The following is a 26,108-nucleotide window of genomic DNA, read 5'->3' on the forward strand; positions in this document are numbered from 1 at the left end:
AGTTTAGAGTGCGCACTCGTGATAAATTAAGGTTAGGATTGATTTCTAACCAATTGATTTATTTATGTAGCTGAAGTCTTCTAGGTATTCACTTTTGTCGGTTTAATTGTATTATTTTACTAACGATTGTGAATGCTTCAGTTGATGTGTAGAGATAGCAGCAGTGGCAGAGGAAAGCATTGAAGGATAGCGTGTATTCGAGTTATTACTTATATTTTGATGGGCGCATACCTTAGGCATGGTGCCTATATTTTGTCACGCCTATTTATTAAGGCATTGGATATTTATTTATTATTTCGTATGCCCATGGGCGCACGATTATGATATTTGTATTTGGACATTGTATTGGGTATGCCTGACTCTTTGGGCGCCCACCCATTAGCTTTATTTCTATTTGGCACTAAAGCAAACTCAAAAGCCAAAAGCGTGCTATTTTATAATTTGGGCTATTATTTGAGCTTGAAGATGATTAATACATAAAATACATGCTTTGTGGAGTGCTCACACAAGGCATGGGGGGAGATTGCACCCAATTGGTCTCTTGTTCATGTCGTGCATGCTTTCTACCTTGAGTTTTATGCAAAAAGTAGAGTTCTTTTGTTCTTGGGGAGCTTCCGACGCTCACTACGTGAGCATACATCATTCGATCTGTGCACCAATATAGGAGAGGTTGGATCAGTTGCTTTAGACCATATAATTTCTTATTACATGTCAGGGATAGTCCAACAAAGAAGCCAAGCATGGGTAAACAAGCACATTAAAAAGAAAATTTGAAAAAGTTGACCACATGGTAGTCTATAATTCCAAATTAGGGAAATACCTTAACAAGCTTAAGCTACAATATATGGGCCCGCATAAGATTCTCAAAGCAACCAACCTTGGAACATTATTGTTGGAGGAAATTTATAGGGACCCCAAGAGACTTCAATTAATGGTTTTAGAATGAAAAGGGTGGCTCTCCCCCACGGAATCTAAGGCTGGTTACACACCAAGCCAAACCCCCCTGTGGATGGGCAACAGGCCCCACCCAAGTGAATCATCCATGCCCAAGGCATACGAGACAGGGAGTATCGTCAATTAAAAAAACCAATGCATTAAGTGGTGTTTGAACTCCCAATATTGTATATAGTCAACAAAAAAACTCACTTCTTTGAAACCCAATTGGCTTAACCACTAGGCGACCGTCACCTTTTTAAAGCATACATCGGTTTCAGAGTATTAACATTGTGCGGTGTGAAACAAGCCTAATCGAAATTCTAAGTGTAGGGTTATCGTTAAAAAAGATAAGGTGATACTTTTTTTTGGTTTATTTGATTGTTTGCCTTTGGGGGCGGGGGACGTTGACCGGGCCTATGTGCACCTAAGGTTTTCAGTTTTTCTCTTTTCGGAGATTCTAGGCTGTAAGTGGGATGATCTGCACGTGTGGCTGTTTTTCGTGGGCCACTAGTCTGGGATCCGGACCAAGAGAACCAAAAACCTCGCAGCATCATGAAAAGCAGGCTGCAGGCTGCAGGCTTTTGTGGTTGACGCTCGCATTCACAGGCATTGTGCCAGCGTCGCATGACGTGCGGCTCGGCGGCTGCCACGTGGAGCGAATCGGGAAGCTTGGCACAGTCTGGTCCGTCCACGTCACCGTGGTCCCGCTGGGATTTCGGTTGGGCTGCGGAAAACGATGAGATCCCTCCCTCAGGACAATCCCTCCCCGCGACGCCCCCCCCCCGCCCCGCGGGGCCGCCATCTCTCTCTGTCTGTGTCTTTCTATGTGTCTCTCTGGGTACGTCTCTCTCTGGTCTGCCATCATCGCCCTTATACAATCCGTTTGTCGTCATCTTCGCCACCCAACCCCCGAAGAATCTCCATTCAGCCGCTTGACTTCTTGACTTTCTCTCGTTGCACGTAAGCAAGCGCAGGCGCTATCTGTTTCTTGGCGTACCCTAAACGCTCGCCGGCTATAATAGCATCTTTCGGAGCCTCTCAGAGCCCTTCGTGCCTGCTGGATAATTGGTGGAGGCGTGTCTGTTTTGGATGATAGCGTCAATCGAATGATCAGGTCCCCCCCCCCCTCCTGCCACCACGGAACTGCCGTCGGTGGGAACCCTGCCACATAGGGTTTGTGACTCAGTCTTCCAGTGAAATGCTTTCTACTCGCGGCTTTGCTCTGTTTCTTAACCCTTATCCATCTTTACAGGCGCAGCAAAGGAGTGCCTTCATGCAAAGGCCTTGATCCTTGAGGCCACTAGTTCGTTGAGCCTTTACCCTGCCAATTGCTGCGGCTTGCATCACGCCACAATTGGCCTAATTCAGTAGAAAAATATTGAATCAGTGCGTCTATTATCCTTATGACCATGAATTTCTAGGAGGAAAAGGGGAAATGGCGATTATGGCGTGCATTGTGAGGCTTTAATCATTGATGATTGAATAATTTTGAGGTATGATTATGATGGAACAACAGCAAACACCGAAGAGGCCGAACATCATTTGTTGCGCGCTCGAGTTAGTTAGACAGAGAGATCGGCATCAAACATGCTGGAGGATTGCTGAATCGTCTTATGAGTGTATCTGAGCTGTGCTTTTGAGATCTGAAGGATTGCTGAGTCACTTCTTCATAAGACGACGCAGTTTAAATAATCACACGCAAATCTCCTCAAATTTTCACAGAAATATGTGCTGCATGTAGTGGGCGAGGCGAAAGAAAACATACCTTCTTCTGAGCCTGGAGGTTCCCTTTATTTCCCAGAGGTCATACTCCATAGCTTAGCGCTGTGGGTGTGCCTGTCAGCACTTTCCTCATGAAAGCACAGGAGTATGAGACTGTCTTGAGGTCTCACATCAAAGTACATTCCTTGGACCAGTCATATGAGTGCAGCATGCGTACATTTTCAACTATGTGCCAAGGTATTCCATCAGCCTATACACCTTTGTTTTATGTCTTATACAGCGAGTAATGGATCATCTGTGCAGGACTCTGAAGAGGTTTATTCGAAGGAACACTGGAGGCCATCTCTCCAATGGAGATTTATTAGAGATATCAACCAAATCAGAGATCATGGATCCCTGCTATGCTTGCACAAGGAAGGAAGTTCCACACTTTCATTCCGTTAGTTGTGAGCAAGATCACCCCCTTCTTTGGGAAGTTAATGCAGGTTCCTCGCTCTACCCTGTTCAGAGCCAAATTTCAATCAGACCTAGCCTTAGAAGGCGCAGGCAATGGATATGTGGCTCAATACAAGACCCCAGGAGAAAGTTCGTACAAAGAATAAATCAATGGTTTCTTTTGGCTCGTTCCGTCTCATTGGCAGTAGACCCATTGTTTTTCTATGTTCTAGCAGTTCATAGCGAACAGTCTTGTATATATCTGGATGGCATGTTTGCCATAGTGGTGACGATTCTACGCACTGCAAGTGATTCAGTGCATTTATTGCACATGTGGTCGCAATTTAAGCTGGCATATATATCAAAGGAGTCACTTGTACTTGGTCGCGGAAGTCTGGAATGGGATGCGCGCAAAGTTTTCTTTCATTACCTCCGTGCAGGTGGAGGCTTCTGGTTCGACCTTTTCGTTATTCTTCCTGTTCCTCAGGTGATGTATTCAGCTCTTTACCTTTCCAAGGCTTTAGTTTGCGAGTAACTAATCAGTTTATTATGAACTGTGTGGTCACTTGAGATTTGAACTTGCATGCATACATTTATTGCAGGTTGTGTTTTGGGCGGTTGTTCCAAACATGATCAGGAGCTCAAATGCTACATCAGTAATGACAGTTTTTCTGATAACATTTCTGTTTCAGTACATTCCAAAAGTATGCCATGTAGTTGCACTTGCACGGCGGCTACGACATGTGTCAGGCTATGTGTTTGGCACACTTTGGTGGGGATTTGTGACAAACTTGACAGCATACTTAATTGGTTCTCATGTAAATTCCTCGGCCTTCTTGACTTCATTACTTTTACCACCGATGTACAAGTATACCTACTTTTACCACAACATACAAGTGCATCTACTTCAGCATTGTTAAAAGGTCTATGTTTGTTGACTTGAATAATGCAGTCTTGAGATAGTAGGCTCTATGGCTAGACACTATAAAGAGAGATCAGCTAGATTTATCTAGGGTCTAGTTTACTACAGCTGCAGTCTACTAGATTCACAATTTGCATAAGTCAACAAGGTGGTGGAATCAAAGTGTGAAAATTCATGAAAACAAGCTACCAGTGGAACAAAGAGCTTCTCTTTGGAGGGTTCTTAGAGTTTGTGCATCTAAGATAGCCTTAGTTGAAATGGAACAGTACCTTCTATGGGTCTGCTGAAATGCCAAGTTCTTTGAAGGCAATCAAAACAACTAGCTATCAGATTCTTGGATATCATATATGTAGACATTCAATTTTTGCCATGCTCATGTTACCATGCATGAAAAATGCATTTAAGCAGGCCTGGAGTGGAGTACTTTGTGTGTTTTCCATTTGTGGAGACTCTCCATTGAAAGACATGGAGAAGAGTTACTGCCTATGAGCCTCACCAGCATGCCTAGATCATGCATGCTTCTTCTTGTGTACTTAGGCTTTGGAGGAGCTTGGATAGATTCAACAAAATTTAGATATTCAATAGGCTAAACTTTGAGAGGGAATCAATGGTGGGATGCGAGGTAGAGGCTATGGAGTGCAAGAGGGTTGAGAGAGAAAGAGAAGAATACAAGAGGGGTATGTTGGTACAAAAATGAAGGGTACCCTTATTCTTTGTCGTATGGGGGTGCACGGTACTTTGTTACTTTCATTGATGATTTCAATAGAAAGTCATGGGTGTATGTACTTAAGAGCAAAAAGGAAGTGTTGGATGCTTTTAAAAAGATTCGTGCTTTTGTTACCACACGGAAAGGGCTTAAGTTGAAAGCCATAAGAACAAATAATGGGGGTGAGTATGTCTCAAATAAATTTAACAAGTTTTGTGAGATGCATGGTATTAAGAGGGAGTTGACAGCCCCTTATAATCCTGCATCAAATGGCGTGGCTGAAAGATTTAATCAAACTGCAGTTCATTTATGCAATCACTCTCCCAAACATGCATTGGAAAATGGCATTCCTGAAGAGGTTTGGTCTGGCAAACCTGCTTCATATGACCTCTCTGTGTCTTTGGTTGTGATGCCTTTGTGCATGTACCTGTAGAAGAGAGGACCAAACTAGACATGAAATCCATCAAGGGCATCTTCATGGGATATGGAGATGAGGGAGAGATGGGCTATAGAGTTTGGCTTCCTCAGGGCAAGAAGATAGTACGCAGCCAAGACATAGTATTTAATGAGACAAAGTTGCTGAAAAATGCTACACATGGTGATCTTGACAAAAAGAAGGTCAAATTTCAGCATGAATAGCTAGTCATTTAGCAGCCATTAGCTGAATTTTCTGTCCCTTTTGATGCTGAAAATGAGCAGTAACCTATTGTGCTACAGCTAGAAGATCATGGACAGTAAATAGATGCACATGATGAAGTAGGACATGAAGAAGAACATGCTGAAAACAGAACACAGCAGCAAGAAAATGCTGGAAATCAGCCACCTGGTAATGGTGTGCACATCCCTCAAGATGTAGGCCCACTGCCTGATAATATAGATCATTGGGCAAGGTCTACACATGTCAGAAGACAGCCACAAAGGTTTCGGCCATCTTTGGATTGCATTTTGTTGATTGATAAGGGTGAGCCTCTGACATTTAAAGAGGCACAGTCATGTGAAAACAAGAGAAAGTGGGAGCTTGCTATGTAGGAAGAGATGAAGTCTCTATATGCAAATAACACATGGGAGCTTGTACCTTTGCTCAAGGATAGGAAAGCTATTCCTAATAAATGGGTTTACAAAGTGAAATGTATTGATGGCAAGCCTAAGTACAAGGCACGGCTGGTTGCTAAGGGCTACATACAGAAGGAAGGCATAGACTTCCAGGAGGTCTTTTCACCAGTGGTGAAAGTGACTATGCTCCGTATTTTGTTTTCTCTCACTGCATTCTTGGATTTAGAGTTGGATTAGATGGATGTAAAGACTGCTTTTCTTCATGGTGACTTGGATGAAGAGCTATACATGAAGCAAGCAGCCAGAAGGATTTGCTATTCCAGAAAAAGAGCATTTGGTTTGTAAGCTGAAACACAGCTTATATGGGCTGAAACAAGCCCCTAGACAATGGTACAAAAAATTTGATACCTTTATGTTTATCCATGGATTTAAACGTAGTCATGCAGATCATTGCTTATACACTAAAAAGGCTGATGATGGAAGCCTTATTGTGTTGGTTTTATATGTGGATGATATGCTGATTGCAGGATAACATAAGAGTACTTTGAATGCTCTTAAAAGGCAGCTGAGTTCAGCCTTCTGTCAGAAATGGAGCAGCGGTGGAAGCATAAACATGTGCTGAAATAAACTGCTGAAACACAAGACAAAAAGAGAAAAGAAAAGAAAACGATACAGATGAGAACTCAGATGTATGCACGGGAAATGGAATCCATATATCTGAACACGAGACAGTCGCTTACAACAGTGAGTCACTGGCTGCGTGGGCACTGGCACTGGCTCCTCTCTCTACAGAGTCTGCAGATGGTGAAATGAAGTGACTGACTGAGGAGGAGCCACTGAGTATAAATAGGCTGAAAAAGTGGGGAGCAACAATGCTGGTCGGACAGCATTAATGCTGGCCGACTGGTGCATAAAATGTCCCACTGGCATAAAATGCCACACCAGAAAAATACCTAAAATACCTAATAAAAATGTCCAGCCCAGATCAAGCTCAGACTCACACATGAGCTGACAAATACTCTGCTAACACCCTCTCTCAGATCATGAGTGATCTGATACAATACAATAGTACAATGAAAAGGGATCATAAACTATAAAACAGAGAACCACCAAGTAGAACCATGGATACCCAAGCAGTGGGTGATCAAGCCACCACCAAGGTGCCTCGGAGAGAACCTGATGTCGATGTCGATCGTACCAAACACTTGAAAATAGAGAAGATCATAGCATGTCTCTGTGTCCATCACCAATATCTTGCAGTAGCATACAAGACCATCCTGTCAAAAATGCCCCTGAACATAGGTGACCATGGATTCCCCGCCTTTGGCCAGACCGCCAAAGTGTCCCCTCATGTGAGCTCCAGACGAAAGCCTCCCGCTCTCTGTCAAATAACCAGCTCAGCATGAATCTGGATGTCAATCCCAGCTCCAGGATTTGATTCCGCCAGACTGAAGTCGATGCGTCAGGGACGTCCCTCTCTGGAACCTGTGCACCTGTATAAAAGTATAGATGAGGCGCGGCTGCCCCATCTGAACACCCGCTCACACTCCCTCTCTGGCACAAGAGAGTCGTGAGGGATGACCTCATCACCACCACTAGAAAGCAGCCGAGGAAGGGGCCACCAAGCCCTTCCCGCGATCCAAAGAAGAGGATCCCTTTCGCGCCTTGGACTTCACCTTGGTCGGAGGATCGGAGTCGGAGTCTGAGGAAGGAGAGGACTCATCGGTAGAGTCAGCATCCCGCTTCGTCTTCTGCTCCTTCTTCCTGGAAGCCGCTAACTTCTTGCAGGCCTTCCGCAAATGTCCCTTCTTGCCACAGTGGTAACACTGGGCCTTCGACTTCTTCTTCCCGTCACCCCTCTCTGAAGCTACATAAGCCTCACCTCCATAATGTGCCGGAAGCCGCCCCTGTAATCTCAAGGATGCCTCATGCTTATCATCAGTGGAAGTGCACGGAGGAGCCATATGGAGAGGATAAGAAGAGAAGTAGAGAAGAGATGGAATTGAGAGAGGAAACACAGCCAAAACACAAGCACAGACTACAGAAAATGAGAGTTCACATGCAATAGAACCCAAAATCTGATCAATAGAAGACAAAATCTGCTGCAGAAAGACAAAAAATCAGTCAAAAACTGCCATAAACAGCAAAAACGGCCTGAAGGAACAGCCACCCAGCCACGAGAGATGCTGAATCAGCAAAACGCAGGCTGTAAACTGGAGAAAACAGGTAGAAAACTGTCGCCAGCAGCTGCAGATGAAAAACGCAGGCAGCAGAGGGTGCGTAGGCAGCAGAGGGTGCGAAGGCAGCAGGCGATGGCAAAACTGCAAAAAACGCAGGCTGAAAACAGCCCCAAAACAGGTCGCCTGGCTGCGACAGCAGTCGTCTGATCAGCAGGGGTACAAAACAGTCCTGAAATCAGCAAGAAAACACAGCAGAAACACAAATCCTGAAAACTGATACCATGTCAGAAATGGAGCAGCGGTGGAAGCATAAACATGTGCTGAAATAAACTGCTGAAACACAAGACAAAAAGAGAAAAGAAAAGAAAACGATACAGATGAGAACTCAGATGTATGCATGGGAAATGGAATCCATATATCTGAACACGAGACAGTCGCTTACAACAGTGAGTCACTGGCTGCGTGGGCACTGGCACTGGCTCCTCTCTCTACAGAGTCTGCAGATGGTGAAATGAAGTGACTGACTGAGGAGGAGCCACTGAGTATAAATAGGCTGAAAAAGTGGGGAGCAACAATGCTGGTCGGACAGCATTAATGCTGGCCGACTGGTGCATAAAATGTCCCACTGGCATAAAATGCCACACCAGAAAAATACCTAAAATACCTAATAAAAATGTCCAGCCCAGATCAAGCTCAGACTCACACATGAGCTGACAAATACTCTGCTAACACCTTCTCCATGAAAGATTTAGAGGCAGTTGAACACATTTTGGGCATGCGCATTAAAAGAGACAGAGGGCAGCGTTTGTTGTTTCTCTCACAGGACAAGTACATTAGCAAAGTCCTTGACATGTTTAATATGGCTGATGCTAAGCCTCTTGGTGTGCCTTTACTGCCACATACAAAGCTTAGCAAATCTGATTGCCCTAAGGATGATGCAATTGCTAGTGCCATGAAGGGTATACCTTATGCATCAACTTGTGGATCTTTTATGTATGCCATGGTTGCAACTCGCCCTGACATTGCTCATGCAGTGGGAGTTGTTAGTAGATTCATGTCTAAACCCTGGTAAGCTACATTGGGAAGCAGTGAAATGTATCTTCAGATACTTGAAAGGTACACAAGAAAAGTGTATATACTATGGAAAGGGTACACTAGAGTTGTAGGGATTTTGTGATTCGAACATGGCAGGAGATCTTGACACTAGGAAATCTACGAATGGGTATGTTTTTACTTTGTCTGGTGGGGCTATGTCAGAAGACTCTGAAGAAGACCATAAAAGCCAGAGAAAGCAGCCCGGACGAATGAGCACGAGTGATTCCTTCACCTCCCAGCCTTGCCTAGTATATTGCTAGCTAGACCATCATGATCCAATTGCCAGCCGTCAAACCTTGGTGAGTCCTACTATTCTTGGACTCTCTTGACTCTAGGCTCCCCTAAACCCCGTTCGGGCGCCCCCCGAACGGTCGTCCTCGTGCATGTTCCCCTTGATTTACCTTAATGTCACTTTCAATATTTGTGACCTTAATGTCACATTAAATATCACTTTAATGTCACATTAATGTCACATTTCCTTCCCCTTAAGAATCGGTTTCGTCCTTGAAAACGATACTTGGAAGGTCTAACTGTAAATTGGGAAACCTTTTCTTTAAAGTACTCACTCGCTCCCATGTTGAGCTTTCTTCTGAACAATCTTTCCACTTAACCAAACATTCTTGATAAATAGTATTCCTTGTTTGTCTATTACGAACATTTAATATTCTTTCTGGTTCGTGTGGATTAGATTGGTCATTTAATAGCTCCTCAATATCATCATTTAAGATTAGATTATCAAAATCACCCAACTTCTTCCTTAATTTACTTACATGAAAAACTGGATGTATTTTACTACCAGCAGGTAGTTGGAGCTTGTAAGCCAATTCTCCCACCTTTTTAAGTATTATGAAAGGACCACAATACCTCGGTGAAAGCTTTGGACATTGTCCCTTTTTCATAGTTTTAGTTTGTTCAGGCACCTTAAGATAGACCAATTCTCCTTCTTCAAAGGAGATGTCTCTTCGGTGAGGATCTGCATATGCTCTAGCTCGATTTTGAGCCTTTTTAATATTTTCTTGAGCAAATTTTAAAATACTATTCATATCCTCCAAAAAGTCTTTAGCTGCCTAAACCTTTTCCTTATGCAGTCCTACTGCAAAAGGAGCTCTGGGCTGAAACCCATACATTAACATAAATGGACTATATCCAGTGGAAGAGTGCTTGGCACTATTATATGCAAACTCTGCTATCGGTAGATACTCTTCCCAATTAGTTTGCCTTTTACTTACATATACCCTAAGCATATCTTCAAGAATTTGGTTAACCCTTTCAGTTTGCCCATCTGTTTGTGGATGATCTGCCATACTCATGCTAAGTTTAGTATCCAATTTCCTAAATATTGCACGCCAAAATTGGCTATCAAACTTTTTATCCCGATCAGAAACTATATTTGCCGGAAGGCCATACAATCGGTATATGTTCTCTACGAACAATCTAGCCAATTCTGGTGTTTTAACATCACCTGAAGTTGGAATGAACCTAGCCATTTTGGTTAACCTATCCACAGTCACCCACACAGAGTCGTGCCCCCTATGTGTTCTGGGTAGAGCAACAATAAAGTCCATGGAGATACTCTCCCATTTTCCCGAAGGAATCTCTAGTGGATGGAGAAGTCCTCCCATTTTCAATCTTTCAGCTTTATTAACTTGGCATTTATTACATTTGACCACATAGTCAAGGACGTCCTTATTCATTCCAGGCCAATAGAACTGCCTTTTAATAAGACTATAAGTCTTATTAACTCCTGGATGTCCTGCGCTAGGGGTATGATGACACTCAAAGAGTATCTGGCGCCTTATTTCTGTATCTTTCGGGACACATACCCTACCCTTGTAGAGTAAATAACCATTATCAATGGTTAAATTTTTTTCCACTTGAATTCAGTTTGAGCAATCCCTGATGCTCCATTTCCTTGTTGAATATCCTCAGATATTCCTTTCTCAGTAGAAGCATTTTCATTTGATCCCCATTTTTTTTTGCTTCCCATATGTTGGAATATGCCGGATCAACCTGGCATTTCCCTTTTAAAGATTCAAGCAAGTTGGAAGTGAATTGAGTAAAACTCAATTCATTAATGATGGGCATTCTGCTGAGTGCATCAGCTACTATATTATACTTTCCTTTTCTATATCTTATCTCATAGTCGAACTCTTGAAGGAGTTCGGCCCATCTGGCTTTACGCCCGTGTAAATCCGGTTGATCATTAAGCCACTTAATGCTTTCATGATCCGATAAAATCAAAAGTTTGGCACCGTACAGATAGTGCCTCCATTTCTTCATTGCATGTACTATTGCATATAGCTCCCTCTCATTAACAGAATAATTCTGTTTTGCACGATCTAATTTCTTGCTTTCAAAAGCAATTGGTTGACCTTCTTGTAATAAGACCGTGCTTATCGCCTTATCACTGGCATCAGCTTCAACCACAAATGGTTTATTGGGATCCACTATTAATAATATTGGAGCTGTAGCAATAGCTACCTTAAGTTTTTGAAAACTTTCATTTTGGTCTGTTCCCCAATTAAAACTTTTTCCATTCCCTTTAAGTTGGTTAGTTATTGGAACAGCTATTTTGGCATAATCTCGAATGAATCTACGATAAAATCCAGATAAACCTAAGAAGATTTGCAGCTCTTCTAGGTTCCTTGGAGATGGCCATTCAATAATTGCCCTTACTTTTTCTGATCCATGTTGATTCCCTCTTTCGAGATAATATGCCCCAAATATTTGACCTCTTGTGCAAAGAATTCACATTTAGTTTTCTTCGCATAAAGGGAATGTGTTCTTAACAGTTGGAATACTAATCGTAAGTGTTCCAAATGTTCTCTTGATTTACTAAAGATCAAGATATCATCCAAGAAGACTACTACAAAATGTCCTAGATAGGGCCGTAAATACTATTCATCAGCTTCATAAAGGTAGTTGGTGCATTAGTGAGGCCAAAAGGCATCACCAAAAAATCATAATGCCCGTATCTAGTACGAAATGCTGTCTTGGGAACATCTTGTGCCTTAATTCTTACTTGGTGATAACCTGATCTTAAATCTATCTTTGTGAAGAATTTTGCCCCTTGCAATTGATCAAAAAGATCTTCCATTCTAGGCATAGGAAATTTATTCTTTACCGTTATTTTATTAAGTGCTCTATAGTCAACACAAAGTCGCATAGATTCATCTTTTTTCTTTACCAATAAAATTGGTGAAGCCCAAGGTGAATTACTGGGTTGTATAAACCCTTTATCAAGGTAATCCTTAATTTGTCTTTCAACTTCTTGATGCTGTGTTTCACTTAACCTATACGGTGGTTTAGAAATAGGGTGTGTATCCTTATTTGTGTCAATTGGGCGATCTATATCACCCCTATCTGGTGGAAGGCCACTTGGTAAATCAGAAGGAAACACATCTTTAAAATCATCTAACAAACTACTTAATTCATTATTAACATTCAACTCACAAACATAAGAAAATTGTTACTTTATATTACAAAGAGTAAAAGTGTTTTGTATAGGAAGAGACCATAACATATATACCTCACAAACTTCCTTCTTTATCAGCTTCTGAACTTTAGTAGAACACATCAAAGGATTATCAGATACTTCATGTTCACCTTGAATGATAAAAGTCTTACCATCCCTTTCAAATTCCAGTGTATTATGATGGTAACTACGTTTTAAGGATGGTTCCAATCCCCATAGCCACTCCCTCCCTAGAGCAATATCAGCTCTTTCCATGTTCATAATTTGGAAATCAAGTTTATCTTTATATCCTTGAATCTCAATTTCCAAATTGGATACCATTGTATCCCATATTTTATTGTCTTGGCCTTGCATCATATGAACAACATATTGATGCCCACTCTTTTGTTGGGGAAGTTTCAACTTTTTAACAAGTGCATAATTAATAGAATTATGTGTAGCAGAGTCATCAATCATGACTCTAACTCTCTTTCTAGCTATCAATCCATGTGCTCTAAGTAAATCATGTGGCACAAAAGTAGGTTGCCACATAGAAGTTGACATACAACACTTGTGTTGTACATCCATGTGCAAGATCTCTAAAGATTTGTACTTTTCATACCCCTTTAATTCTAAGGTCTGCACTACACGGAAGATGACGTCAAGTCAGCATGCCCCGTTAGCTCGGCCAACTATAATGCCTTAAAATGGCACGCTATAAGTGAGGGCAATTCCAAGCAGCATGGTTAGGGGATAGGCAATTGAAACACAACTTTTCTTTTTTGGCCTTATCAAAGTCATCAGGACTTAACTTTGGCCTCACATATGGTTTCTTTTCAAAAGGTTGTTTTTTACCCTTAAAAAATGGCATTTTCCTTTTAAATTTGCCCACAAATTTTGAGGTTTCCAATTCCTTAGACTTGGGCTCCGTATCAGTGAGACTAGTGAGTGTACCTGGACGCATACTATCTTCATTAATTAATGCAAATTTAATTGCCTCTTCCAGCGTTTTAGGTGAACTCCTTTTTACTTCCTTTTTACAGGCTTTATCTAGTCCCCTAATGAATCCTCTTGTCTTTTGAAATTCATCTATTCCTTCCAATTTGAGGATTATCTCACGATATTCCTCTAAATATGTCAGCAGGGGTCTTCCCTTTTGTCTGACATAATCCCAATCTTCCCAATTTCTTTCCATTTCATTTTCAGGAAGGAATTCTTTCAAAAAGACGGATTCAAATTGAGCCCAAGTTTCAGGTATTTTATTTGCCTCCTTTAAAGTTCGCCACCACTTATATGCTTTGGGCCCCAAAGTTAAACTAGCCTCCAATGCTTGGAGCTGTGGTGGGGTATTTTTAAGTTTATGTAAATCTTCCCATTTTTGGAGGAAATTAAAGATTGTATCTTTATTTCTATCTTTTTCCTCCCCGTGAAACTGAGGGGGTTTCATATCCTTTAGAACTGGATTATCCCTCAATTTGTGGTGGGGTTCCTTAGGATCTCGCATGGTCACATCTAAATCTTTCGATGAAGATGGGACATCCGAGGTTTCTATCTTATTTTTATCTCTTTCTAACAATAAAGTTAATTGAGATTTTATTTCAATGAGTGTTTGAGTTAAAAATTCAATTTGAACCCCCTGAGCCTGTACACAAGCAGTAAGATCATCAAATTGTTCTCGTGTAGCAAAAAATTCTTCCCACTGTTCCTCTTGCATTTCCGATTCATGGGGATCTACCATAGGGTGGTCCCCAGAACTAGAACCTTCCATTACTCTCTCTTTTCTTTTTTCTGCCATTAATACACTGGAATTGGAAAGCAAAGATAAGAAATTTGCAGACAAAGTAAAGTACTTCCTTGGTTTTAATGGGAGGCTGCTGTTGCTGGTTTACAAATAAACCCGAAGAGTAAGGAACAAATTTTATCTTTCGAACAAAGTCGGTCACGCAGGAAATGGGGCTTTTTTGCAGAAACGACTAATATTCAGTCCCCTTCTAAATGATCACGCAGGCCATCAGTGCACCTTTCCTGAACTTGTTCTCTGCTCAGCTGGGAGAATACCGGACAGATAAAGATGGTGTGCTGTCGGCTGGTCACAAAGGAACCAGAAAACTAACTTCAGTTTCACGTAACTGAAGGGCCAGCCTGTGGAAAGGGGAAAAAAGCGTGTGGTCCGTTGGTGCGTTTAAAGACAGGCGTGAGCCAGGATTTGGCGCGCAATCCAGCATACGGCGTTCCATATCGAAAATAGCTCCCCCGCCATAAGATAAGTGACGAATTGCAGTTAATCGTCACATTAAATTTAATATGACATGTCACTAGGCGCCGGAAGCGAATAGCTTAACGTGACCCGTCGGCTGAAACGAATAGCGGGACCCGTCGACTGAAACGAATAGCGGGACCCGTCGACTTTGCCTTCTCGTCAAAGAACTTCACAGATCCACAAGACTAGACCCGTTGGCTTTGATACCAATGTCAGATGACTCTGAAGAAGACCATAAAAGCCAGAGAAAGCAGCCCGGACGAATGAGCACGAGTGATTCCTTCACCTCCCAGCCTTGCCTAGTATATTGCTGGCCAGACCATCGTGATCCGATTGCCAGCCGCCAAACCTTGGTGAGTCCTACTATTCTTGGACTCTCTTGACTCTAGGCTCCCCTAAACCCCGTTCGGGCGCCAAAGAGTCCGAACGGTCGTCCTCGTGCATGTTTCCCTTGATTTACCTTAATGTCACATTAAATGTCACTTTAATGTCACTTTCAATGTTTGTGACCTTAATGTCACATTAAATATCACTTTAATGTCACATTAATGTCACAGGCTATCTCTTGGTGTTCAAGATTGCAGAAAATTGTGGCACTGAGTACTACAGAAGCTGAATATATTTCAGCCACAGAAGCTTCTAAGAAAGCTATTTGGCTTGGCCGTTTGGTTAAGGATTTTGGTCTTTTTTCATGTACTCCAGTGCTTGGTTGTGATAGCCAGAGTGTAGTATGTCTGGCTAAGAATGCCATGTTCCATGCATGTACCAAACACATAGATGTTCGGTATCACTTTATTCGATAGGTCTTGGATGATGGTCTTGTCTCACTAACTAAGGTCAAAACCCAAGATAATCCTGTAGATGTTCTCACTAAGTGTCTTGCGAAGGCTCAGCATGAGCATTGCATTTGTTTAGTGGGAGTTGGTAAGCTCTTTAAGTGGGAGGTTGTTGGGGTGTAAAGCCCCTTCGTCTTCATGTATATAGTCATATGGGTGTGAACACACCCGTGTATCATCACGATGAGGTACACCTATCTCTGTGTTCACTCTCTCTAACTCTCAGCTCTGCAGCTCGCACCTTGATCTCGCACTCCATTGCGCACTCTCCCCCCTTCATGTCGGAATGTGGGGTAAGATGAATGTGGAGGATAAGATGGTGGTGGTGGTGTCTGATAAGGAGGAGGAGGGGGAAGAGGTGGGTAGGCAGACATAGGCTGTGAGTGTCCGACGAGTGTCGATTGATACGGAGGCATTGGAACATGAATGTTTCCATAAGGTGCCGGTGGAGATGGAGGCGCTGGGACATGTAAGCCCTATCCAAATGTCGGTTGGGACATAGCATAATGACCAGAGGATCCGCTAGGTGATGCCATGGAGACAAACTGCATCACCAACTGATCCACACGCAGGAGAGACTGGGGGGAATATCCAGGCTACAATGATCTCGAAAGTGTGTAAGGAAAAGATGGAACACCACCTAGCTGAGGAAGAGATGAGGTCCTAACGGCTATGCCTAAGTTTGAAGAGCTTCCCGGTGTGGTGAATGAAAACACATGTAATCCTACATGAGAGGCAACATGTGGTGCACTTAATGGAGGTTGAAAGAATGTAGCAATGGTTGAGAGATATTGAGAACAACCGAGCACAAGCTAGAGAAGGAGAGAGAATGCCAGAAGAGAGAATTTTTTTATTTTTACGCAGGAAAGCCTAGAATTTGATTGTTGCCTGTACCAAATAACATTTAATGCTGTCACCATAGTAGCTCAGAAGGCCTCAATTGCTGTCACTTGCTCCAATTTGGTCTTCTCTTGCACTTTGCTATCTCAAATGGTCCTCAAATGACTGTAGATTAGACCAACAACATCTCCTTTCTCTCTTGCAGAATGAATGCACTAAATCCATCTCTCCAACTCCTTAAAACATTATTTCAGTTTGGATGGTCATTTTTGCCTAGTGGCAGCCTTCTAAACTCATTTTTCAACATTATCCAGCCATTTAATTAATTTTTAAAATTAAATAAATTTTGAAATTAATTTCAGCCCTTTTGATCCTACCCAAAATTAAATGTGCCCATCCCTAATTAAATTGGCTAGGCCATATGCAACCCGGAGTGGTCGTTGACCCTTAGATTTGTATTATTTAATTAATCTGAGCATAATCTGATCATTTGCTGATCTAAGAACTGATCACAAACTCATGTAAATGTGACTCCCAATTTGATCACAAAATAATTGCAAAAATTGATTAGCAATTGATGCAAGTCTGATCCCAAAAGTAACCATAAATGATTCTCAAACTAATTAAAAAATGACCTGCAACTGATCAGAATCTGATCTCAAAACTGAGGCAAAAGCTTATGGCCAATTGATCATGAATTGATTCCAAACTGATGCAAAAGTATAGTCTCAAAGCCATAGTAACAACTATAGTCACTGCATACATCTCACAGTAACTAGTTCGTTGAGTAGTGACGCCATGACAAACATACTATCAGTATAGTACCTTGGATGCATGCTGAATACGTCTGAGATCCACTACATATGAGAGTTGTCCACAATTGGAGGAGTGGAAGTGCTATGTCTCCCTTGACCATCTAGTAATACTTCAGATCCTTGCTTTGCTAAACCTGAGTGAGCTCGAATTAAAGTTGGCTCTAACTAAAAGGCATGTAGATAAAGCTGCAACAACTGAGGATGGTTTGCCAAGTTATTCTCTTTCATCTATTTTGCATCCATTGGTGAATTATTCCGAAACTTCACCAAATATCTCCTAGAAAAACAAGACATTCAAGCACTCAACAAATCTGAGCATAAAGACAGAGCTTGATATATGTGATAGTGACATTAGCTTTTTTAAAAGGTTTAATGTACAATAGACAATGGTGAAGTTGCATGACAGACTATGGAATTTGGAAAGCATGTTGAGGAGAAGAAGCAAATCTTAAACCATAACATCATGCATAGACAAGATGAAATGTCTTCATGATGTTCCTTAGTGTTGATCATATCAAAGAATCATATGGCAAAACCCTTGCTTCAAGAGTAGTACCTACAAATAGGTTGGAAAGATGCCAACAATTGGAGTTGAACCATCGTCTAAATTGAGAGATGCAAGTGCATTTTACCTTTGATCTTTCTTTCCTTATGTGCTAAGGTCTGCTTGGATATCAAGATCTCATCCAACTCTTCGATCTCAGGCTGAATTTTAGCAGACATTCTCTAGCACATCACCATGAAAAGGCCTAAAAAAATAACAAATTGACATGAAAGGCATTGTGTATCCGCCAACGTGGAGGTAATTTCAGCCAATATGCCACATCGTTGATCTTCTCCAACACTTGGAAGGGCCCATAGTATCTCATACTCAACTTCAGATATAACCTCTCTCTGCCTTTCATCTTTTTCAGCCTTGCCTTTTCAAAATGCAACAATACATAATCGCCCTCTGCGAACTACAAAGCACGTCTATGGCAATCAACAATCTTATTTTGCTTTTCCTGTGATCTCTGAAGTGCATATTTTATTTTTGCATAGGTTGCATTCAAGTTTTCCACATAATGATTAGCCTCAAAGATCTTATCCTTAGTCTTTGCAAGACTGATGGTATCTTTTTGCCACCCTTAACTACCTCAAATGGAGCTTTGTTAGTGGAACTATGTATTGTATTGTTATATGCAAACTTAACTAATGGCAAATTGTACTTCCACTAGGTTTTGTGGTTTGAAACATAACACCTCAAAAGATCCAATACTGTAGAGTTGACTTCCTCAGATTGACCATCTGTTTGTGGATGGAAGGATGATGAGAATTTTAGTATGGTACCCATATTCTTAGACAACCCCCTTCCAGAATAAATTGGTCATCCAAGGAACTCGATCAATAACGATCAACTTTGACATACCATGATACTTAAATATATGCTACAAAAAAAATCGTACCATATGATCAGTATTTATTTTCTTCCTTAATAGAATGAAATGGACATGTTTGCTAAACTTGTAAATGATAGTCCATATCTCATCATTACTTGTAGGTGTCCTAGGAAGCTAAAAAATAAATCCATTGCAATGCTCTGCCAAGGCCTATTTGGAATAGGCAACGATTGCAACAAGCCTGGTATCTTTTGTCTATCATGCTTTACCTTTTGACATATGATGCATGTCCTCACAAACTTCTCTACATCACGTCTTAAAGCTGGCAAATAAAAGAAATGCTCCATTGTCTTGACTGTGGTATCAATACCTCTATGTCTTGCATATGGAGAAGCATGACTTACAATTGTGACTCTAGGTTTCAACTACTCCGTGACACATAGTTGTCCATGCATCATCAGAAATCCATCTCTTAGCACAAAGTGCTTATGCCTTTGGCCATTGCACAGTTGATCATAAACGTCAGCAAAGTCTGAATCAATAGTATATTGCTCTTATATGGCATTCAACTCAGTGTGATAAACCATGCTGATGATTGAAATTTGTGGCTTACGAGACATTCCATCAGCCACAACATTCTTTTTGCCATCAATATGTACAATCTGAAAATGAAACATAGAGATAAAATTTTCCTATCTCATATGTTTTTCTTTTGTGTTAGAAAGTACCTCAAAGTCTAATGGTCTATTTGCACTGTAAAATCAGCCCATAACAAATAATGTTTCCATGTAGACTGTGTTAGATGACAGAGTAGGATTGGAGCAATAGAGAGTGAGGAGTCAGCTCAACCCATCTCATTCATTATTCTCACTCGTAACTAGTTGAGCTGAATAGTTACAACTAGGTTATCTAGCCTATGTGCTAACTGTGGTTAAGTTAGTGATGAACACCGACTTATTAAATGTCCCACACTTGCTGTGTACAACTGGGCATACAATTAGACTGTTGGTCACACACATAGACAGATAGATAGAGCTTGAAGTCTTAACATTCCCCCTCAAGCCCAAGATAACATGTGTACACCAAGTAGCTGTCGGAATTGACTGAACTTATCTTTACCTAAAGACTTGGTAAAGATATCTGCTACTTGCTCATCCGTCTTCACATGCATAATATCCACTCTGCCTGCAAGAACCATCTCATGGATGAAATGGTAGTGTACCTCAATATGCTTCGTTCTGGCATGGTAAACTGGGTTTGTTGCCAGAAATACACTACTAAGATTGTCACAAAATAAAGTCACTGGAGCATCCACCTGCATATCCAAATCATCCATCAGCTTAAGCAACCATGCAATTTCACAAGCTGCCAAAGCAACACCTCTATACTCTGCCTCAGTACTAGACAGTGCAACAGTCCGTTGCTTCTTGCTACTCCAGCTGATCATCCCACTTCCAAAGTTGAATGCATAACCACTCGTAGACCTGCGATCATATGAGCATCCTGCCCAATCTGCATCAGTGTAACCAATGAGTTTCAAGGCCTTATCCTTCTCATAGAACAACCCATGATCTACAGTAGACTTTACACACTGCATAATCCGTCTAATAGCATCCAAGTGCAGCTTTCTGGGCTTCTGCATGAACTAACTTATGAGCCCAACAACATAATTTAAATCAGGTCTTGTGATGGTCAAGTAGATCAAGCTTCCAACCATTTGCCTGTACATAGTGACATCATCAATTTCAGCTCCAATGTTTATGTCTAACTTAACATTCTGATCCAGAGGTATATCAGTGGTTTACATTCAGCCATGCCATATTTTTTCAGCATTTCCATGGCATAGTGTTTTTGCATCAGCCATAAACCATTATCTGCCTTTATCACCTCAATACCCAAGAAGAATTTCAGCTCACCTAAATCCTTCATATCAAATTCAGATTTCAGCATACTCATGACATTCTATATTCCAAAGTCATCATCACCTTTGATTATCAGATCATCCACATAAATAACCAACACTACCAATCCTCTATCTGTCTTTTTCGTGAACAAACTATGATTAGCCCTGCCAACCATGAAACCTAAACTCTGCAAGTAGTTGTTGATCCTTGCATGCCATACTCTAGGAGCCTGCTTCATCCCATACAAAGCTTTCTTTAGCTTGCAGACATAGTGTGGAAACTTAGGGTGTGCATACCCTTCAGGTTGATCCAGGTAAACATCCTCTTCCAAGTCACCATTGAGGAAAGCATTCTTAACATCCATTTGCTACAATTTCCAGCCCTTTGCAACAGCCAATGCAATCACAGTTCGTATGGTTGCCATCTTGGCAACAAGGCTGAAAGTTTCTTCGTATTCTAGACTATACTGCTGAGCATATCCCTTGGCAACCAGCCTTGCTTTGTACCTCTCCACACTGCCATCCGACTTGCATTTAATCTTATAAACCCATTTGCAGCCAATGGTCTTTTTCCCATCTGGCAGAGAAACAAGATCCCAAGTGCTATTTTCAGCCAAGGCAGCCATTTCCTCATCCATGGCTGTACACCAATTCTTATCCATCACTGCTTCAGCATAAGTGGCAAGTTCTTTAACCTCCATAACCTTCGTTATATAAGCATAATGCTCCGCAGAGTAATCATTGCCCAATGTAAATTGTGTGGGTTGGCTTGTCCAGATGCAGGAGGAGGGAGGTTGTAAGCGCTGCACAAAGCAGCCTCTAGAAACCCCAAAGCACTGCCTTTGGTCATGTGAGGAGGCGCAGCTCGTGTGGAGAGGAGCATGCCGGATCCTTCGCCATATAGCACCCAGCCTTGGATGTATCTCATGGGGAGTTTTCTGTTGGCAAGCCATCAGCCAGGGCCGTCACCTTCTGTATGAGGCTGGGATGTAGGACATGATATTCATTATCAAGGCAGGGTCGTGCGCAGTGGTCAGTTTGGAGGCTCTATCCATTTGCCAGGTACTGGAGCCCACAGCAGACCGCTCGGAGGTGTGGGAGATCATAGGGAGTCTTCTTGGATGGCATATCTAGAAGGCGCGGTGTCAGGAGGCTTTCGGCGAAGAGAGACTTTCAATACAGGTGACCTTAGCAGAGCTCTGGACCTCCATCACCCACTCCCTCTACGGCCCATGGGATCAGGTGCAGGGCGAGTCCAAGGCTGGTCAGGAGCTCCGTTGTCAATTCATGCGCACGTGGGGCAGCCAAGACCTGTTTTTCGTGATGCAGGCAGGCAGCCCCAATTGGCGATACCCCCCCATGGCTTCTTGCCCCCATCCCCCCCAAACCACCTTGAGAGGCTTGTATACATGATGTATTTGTGACTTTGCATCAGCTCCAACTAGTCTGTTGAGCATGAGCAATCCGTTGTAATCAGTTTTTTTGAGTAGTATGATCAGCCACATTCTACTTGCAAAAAAATTGTGTGGTGTGGACACTTATTAAGTGTTATTGTAGGGTGTGTACACCTAGTGTCTTAGGACATTAAAGTAATGACACCAGGCTTTGTGGTAAATAAAGCTAACTCTAGTAGTTGGTGAAAGTGTGGTTAGGCCAAACCTGAGACCTAAACTTTAGTTGGATTTTCATCTATCTTTTTAGTTCAGTATGTACACACTCTTGTTCAAACTGTCTACTGTCTACTGTGCACTCTCTTGTTTCTCTCTGCTACATAGCTGATTGTTGTTTTACACACTTAATATGTAAGATGGATTTTGCGATTTTGATCAACACAAGATATCCCCCTACTCCTCTCTATTTCTCATTCTCCCTTGCAAAAATTCAAATACGACCTATATTTTAACACTGCATGCTCAAACTTGTCTATGTGTATGTAAAGTATTCCTGTGTAATTAAAGCAAGTGAGCCACCTGTGGAAAATAAATGCAGACATAGCTTCATATACTGCAATGGATGCCTGATTTCTATGCTGCTGAACATTATTATTGTTAAGTAGTTGAGAGAGCTTATTGCAATAATATCAGGTAGCTGGTGGTTGCTGGTATCTCTTAGCAAGTCAGAGATTGACAGCTTGTCTTGCATCACAATGCGAAGAAATGGCAGGATGCAACGTCGGACTTTTGGGCTGCTCCCCACCTATTGTGTACAAGGGTCACGTTGCTGTTGAATCAAGTCAAGCAAGGGGTTTTAATGAAACAGATCTTTCCCTTTGCTTTACAGGTCAAAGTGCCCAGATAACAAATTATGGCATCTATCAGTGGGCCATTCCTTTAGTGACCGGTAATGTCTGGGCGACAAAAGTCCTCTATCCAATTTTCTGGGGCCTGATGACTTTCAGGTATTTGAACATTCTTGGGGAAGTTGATAAACCAACAATGATGTTATTGTAGACCATTTGAGCTAAGTGTGTTATAATGCTTTTGTAGCTCATTTGGCAATGCATTAACACCAAGTGATCATGTCCTGGAAGTGGGTTTCAGTATTATAGTGATAACATGTGGGCTGCTACTTTTCACATTACTTATTGGTAATATCCAGGTAATTGAACTGTTGCTGCTTTTCAACTTCTGAGTCTTTGTGGATATTTTGAGATGGTAACTAGTGTCTTTATGTACCTTGAGAAAGGTGCTTCTACATTCCTTAACAGCTAGAAAAGAGGCCATGAAACTACGTATCAGAGATCTGGAGTGGTGGATGCGGCGAAGACAGCTTCCGGCACAGTTGAGGCATCGTGTGCGAAGGTATGAACGACATCTTTGGGCTTCAACCAGGGGCATAGATGAGATGGGTATGGTGAGTGGCCTACCAGAAGGTCTGAGACGTGATATAAAGAAACATCTGTGTCTCAAACTTGTTTGTCAGGTATTTGATTCATTTATTTTCCCATGTTAATTAGTAGAGGTATACAATGATCACTTTCTTATGTGCTTTGTTGTGGACCTTTAAATTTCAGGTTCCCTTATTTGAGCATTTGGATAGTCTTGTTCTTGAGAACATATGTGATAGACTAAAGCCACATCTTTTCATCAAGGGTGAAACGGTAATTTCATCTGATGCTAGTTATCACATTCGGCTGTGTCAGATTGAGATGATTTTCAAATCACTTCCCTATAAAACACTTCATTTACCAGCAATTAATGAAATGCTCTCCCTCGTACATATGATGTTTTTACAGGTAGACTTAACTTTGCAATCGACTATTCTGGCGTGGTCCTAAATGCCATTTGTGGAACATCTTGGCCTTAATTCTATCTTAATCACAGCTTGAGCTTAAATTAATTTTAGTAAAGCACTTTACCCCTTATAATTGATCAAAAAGGTCCTCAATCCTGAGTATATGAGATTTTTATTATTCACCATTATCTTGTGCTCTATAATCAACACAAAGTCGCATAGAGCCATCCCTTTTTGCCAATAGACTTGGTGAAGCCCATGGTGATTTATTTGGTTTAATGAACCCGTTTTTCAAATATTCTTTCATTTATCATTCCACTTCTTGATCATTAAGCCTAGGAGATGGTCTTTTAATTGAAACATTCCTGTGTGTCTGTGTACCCCTCTAGCTTGTGGTAACACTGTGTAAAGTTTCCTTAAGCTCCAAATGTGCACAATGGGCATCAACAGCTGTAGCTATGAATTTTCCTGCACAAGCTTGTGCATTTATGTATTTATTGGGAATTGAGAATTTTGGGCATGGGTTAGAGACTGGACACCTGTTGATATGTACAGACAAAATCTAATATGAGTGACAAGCTTTTAGGAATCTGGACCCCTGTTATGCACTCAAACTTTTCGGGAAGTAGGATCAAAGTATTGCTCTTTTCAGACGAGTTACATGAGACATAGGTTCTTGCTGCCTCATCTGTTGCACCTGTAAAGGTAACACAATAATGAGTAAAGGTGTAGGTGGTGGTACATCCTGTTCTTGGCAGATGGAGGAGCCTGCATTTACCTTGGGGCCAGTGCATGGTGTCTTTATATGTGTCAAGCACAGCATGTAATCCATGCTCTTGGAGGAACCTTATCTTGAGCAATCCATCTGTTTTGTCTGGTCACTTAAGGTCACAACAATTTTCGGGCTATAGCCAATCAGTCTCTCTGATGTCATCGATGTAGGTTTTAAGCCACTCTGGGTGGGTGTCTGCATGCAATTGATTGGTTGTCAAAACCTTTTCAACCTCTTTAGTTTCTTGCCATCATGTCAATTGGCTTTGATTTTAATAAACTTAGGATTGTATGACACTACAACTTGGTGTGTGCATTTCATCAATTTGAGGTTGGAGCATCAAATGCTTTCGTAGAGAAACTGCAAACCCATTTACTGGATTTACATTAAGTTGATCAGCTGCTAACACTGCTAAGTTAATTTCAAAGCTTCTCTGCTTTTAGTTGATTGAGCTTTTTGCCAACTTTTCATTCTGTGATTGCAGGTGATTAGACAAGGTGATCCTGTTCAAAGGATGCTTTTTATTGTTAGAGGGCACCTGCACAGTGGCCATGAACTGAACAATGGGAAGGCAAGCATCTGCTATCTTGGTCCTGGAAACTTTTGTGGTGATGAACTGCTAACATGGTGCCTAAAAAGGCCATTTGTTGACCGGCTTCCTCCATCCATTGCTACAATCACCTCTACTGATTCAACCGAGGCATTTGGACTTGATGCGCAAGACCTGAAGTATGTCACAGAGCACTTCAGATACAAATTTGTCAATGAGAAGATGAAACGGACAGCGAGGTATTATTCCTCGGGATGGAGAACATGGGCAGTTGTGACCATTCAGCTGGCATGGAGGCGCTACAAAACCAGGAAGACCAAGTTTTTTTCTGATGAACCTGCTGAGTTCCTTACTGCTGTTTCACGGATCTCACCTCTAAGTCGTTCTGATTCAGCACGTGATCGACTTCGATTCTATGCAGCCATGTTTACTTCACCCAAGCCTCACGATCATCTGGAGTAGGTCGATTCTTTTTTAGTGTGCTGGGTGCCCACAAAAAGTGAGGCCAGCTTTTTTGTTCAGCCTTTCAATGCTCGAGGTATTGCCCATGTAATTTCTTGCCTTCAATCAAGGTCGTCAAATGCTGTATCCACTTTCTGTGCCATGTATGTCAGGTATCCCCAATAATTAGTTTGCAAAGGAAAGACATGCGAGGTACAAAGTTCTTGTAGTTTGGATGGTGGCCTTGTTCTGTCAGGTGGTATGTCTGGTTCCAGATGTTTACACCACCAGTAATACATGACTGGGCGATTTTAAGAAAAGATTGGATTTTGAAGGATATACACACGTGCACGGGGCATGCACATGGATGGGGGTGCTCTAAATCTTTCTAGTGTTGTGAATAATTTTACACAGTAGCATGATTGGATGTTGAGGACCACTGTAGCAATTGTGTTGGTACTCTATGAGCTCAACATTGGGACATTGACAGGACACTCTTATTGATTCAACCAGATCACTCTCTTGTGCCTGTCATACAGATGACTATCTCCCACTCTCTGTCTCTTTCTTAAGTC

At 41.7% G+C, this 26,108-nt stretch overlaps 1 protein-coding gene across 4 annotated transcripts; it reads left to right on the forward strand.

Annotated features, from left to right (window-relative positions):
• The first annotated feature begins 1,533 nt into the window (after positions 1-1,533).
• LOC148016427 (cyclic nucleotide-gated ion channel 2-like) lies at positions 1,534-26,108 on the forward strand. Of its 4 annotated transcripts, XM_087664780.1 has the most exons (10): positions 1,536-2,109; positions 2,189-2,322; positions 2,453-2,895; positions 2,962-3,580; positions 3,696-3,911; positions 22,621-22,934; positions 23,023-23,134; positions 23,222-23,458; positions 23,550-23,636; positions 25,027-26,103. In XM_087664780.1, the coding sequence occupies exons 4-10, from the start codon at positions 3,047-3,049 to the stop codon at positions 25,552-25,554; spliced, it is 2,028 nt and encodes a 675-aa protein (XP_087520906.1). In that variant the 5' UTR covers positions 1,536-2,109; positions 2,189-2,322; positions 2,453-2,895; positions 2,962-3,046; the 3' UTR covers positions 25,555-26,103. The 4 variants fall into 4 exon arrangements, with proteins under 4 accessions (XP_087520907.1, XP_087520906.1, XP_087520904.1 ...); XM_087664778.1 differs by having other exon boundaries at positions 2,189-2,895; XM_087664779.1 differs by having other exon boundaries at positions 1,536-2,050; positions 2,189-2,895.

Source organism: Lygodium microphyllum, chromosome 23, assembly GCF_053477565.2.
Source record: "Lygodium microphyllum isolate KBCC chromosome 23, Lygodium_microphyllum_v1.1.10, whole genome shotgun sequence".
NCBI classification, from domain to species: domain Eukaryota; kingdom Viridiplantae; phylum Streptophyta; class Polypodiopsida; order Schizaeales; family Lygodiaceae; genus Lygodium; species Lygodium microphyllum.

Excerpts from the sequence above, each read along its gene's own strand:
- LOC148016427 (XM_087664778.1), top strand. The coding sequence starts at position 3,047 with ATGGATCCCTGCTATGCTTGCACAAGGAAGGAAGTTCCACACTTTCAT. Across the intron at positions 22,935-23,022 it reads TGGGGCCTGATGACTTTCAG|CTCATTTGGCAATGCATTAA; the intron begins GTATTTGAACAT and ends ATGCTTTTGTAG. Across the intron at positions 23,135-23,221 it reads TACTTATTGGTAATATCCAG|GTGCTTCTACATTCCTTAAC; the intron begins GTAATTGAACTG and ends ACCTTGAGAAAG.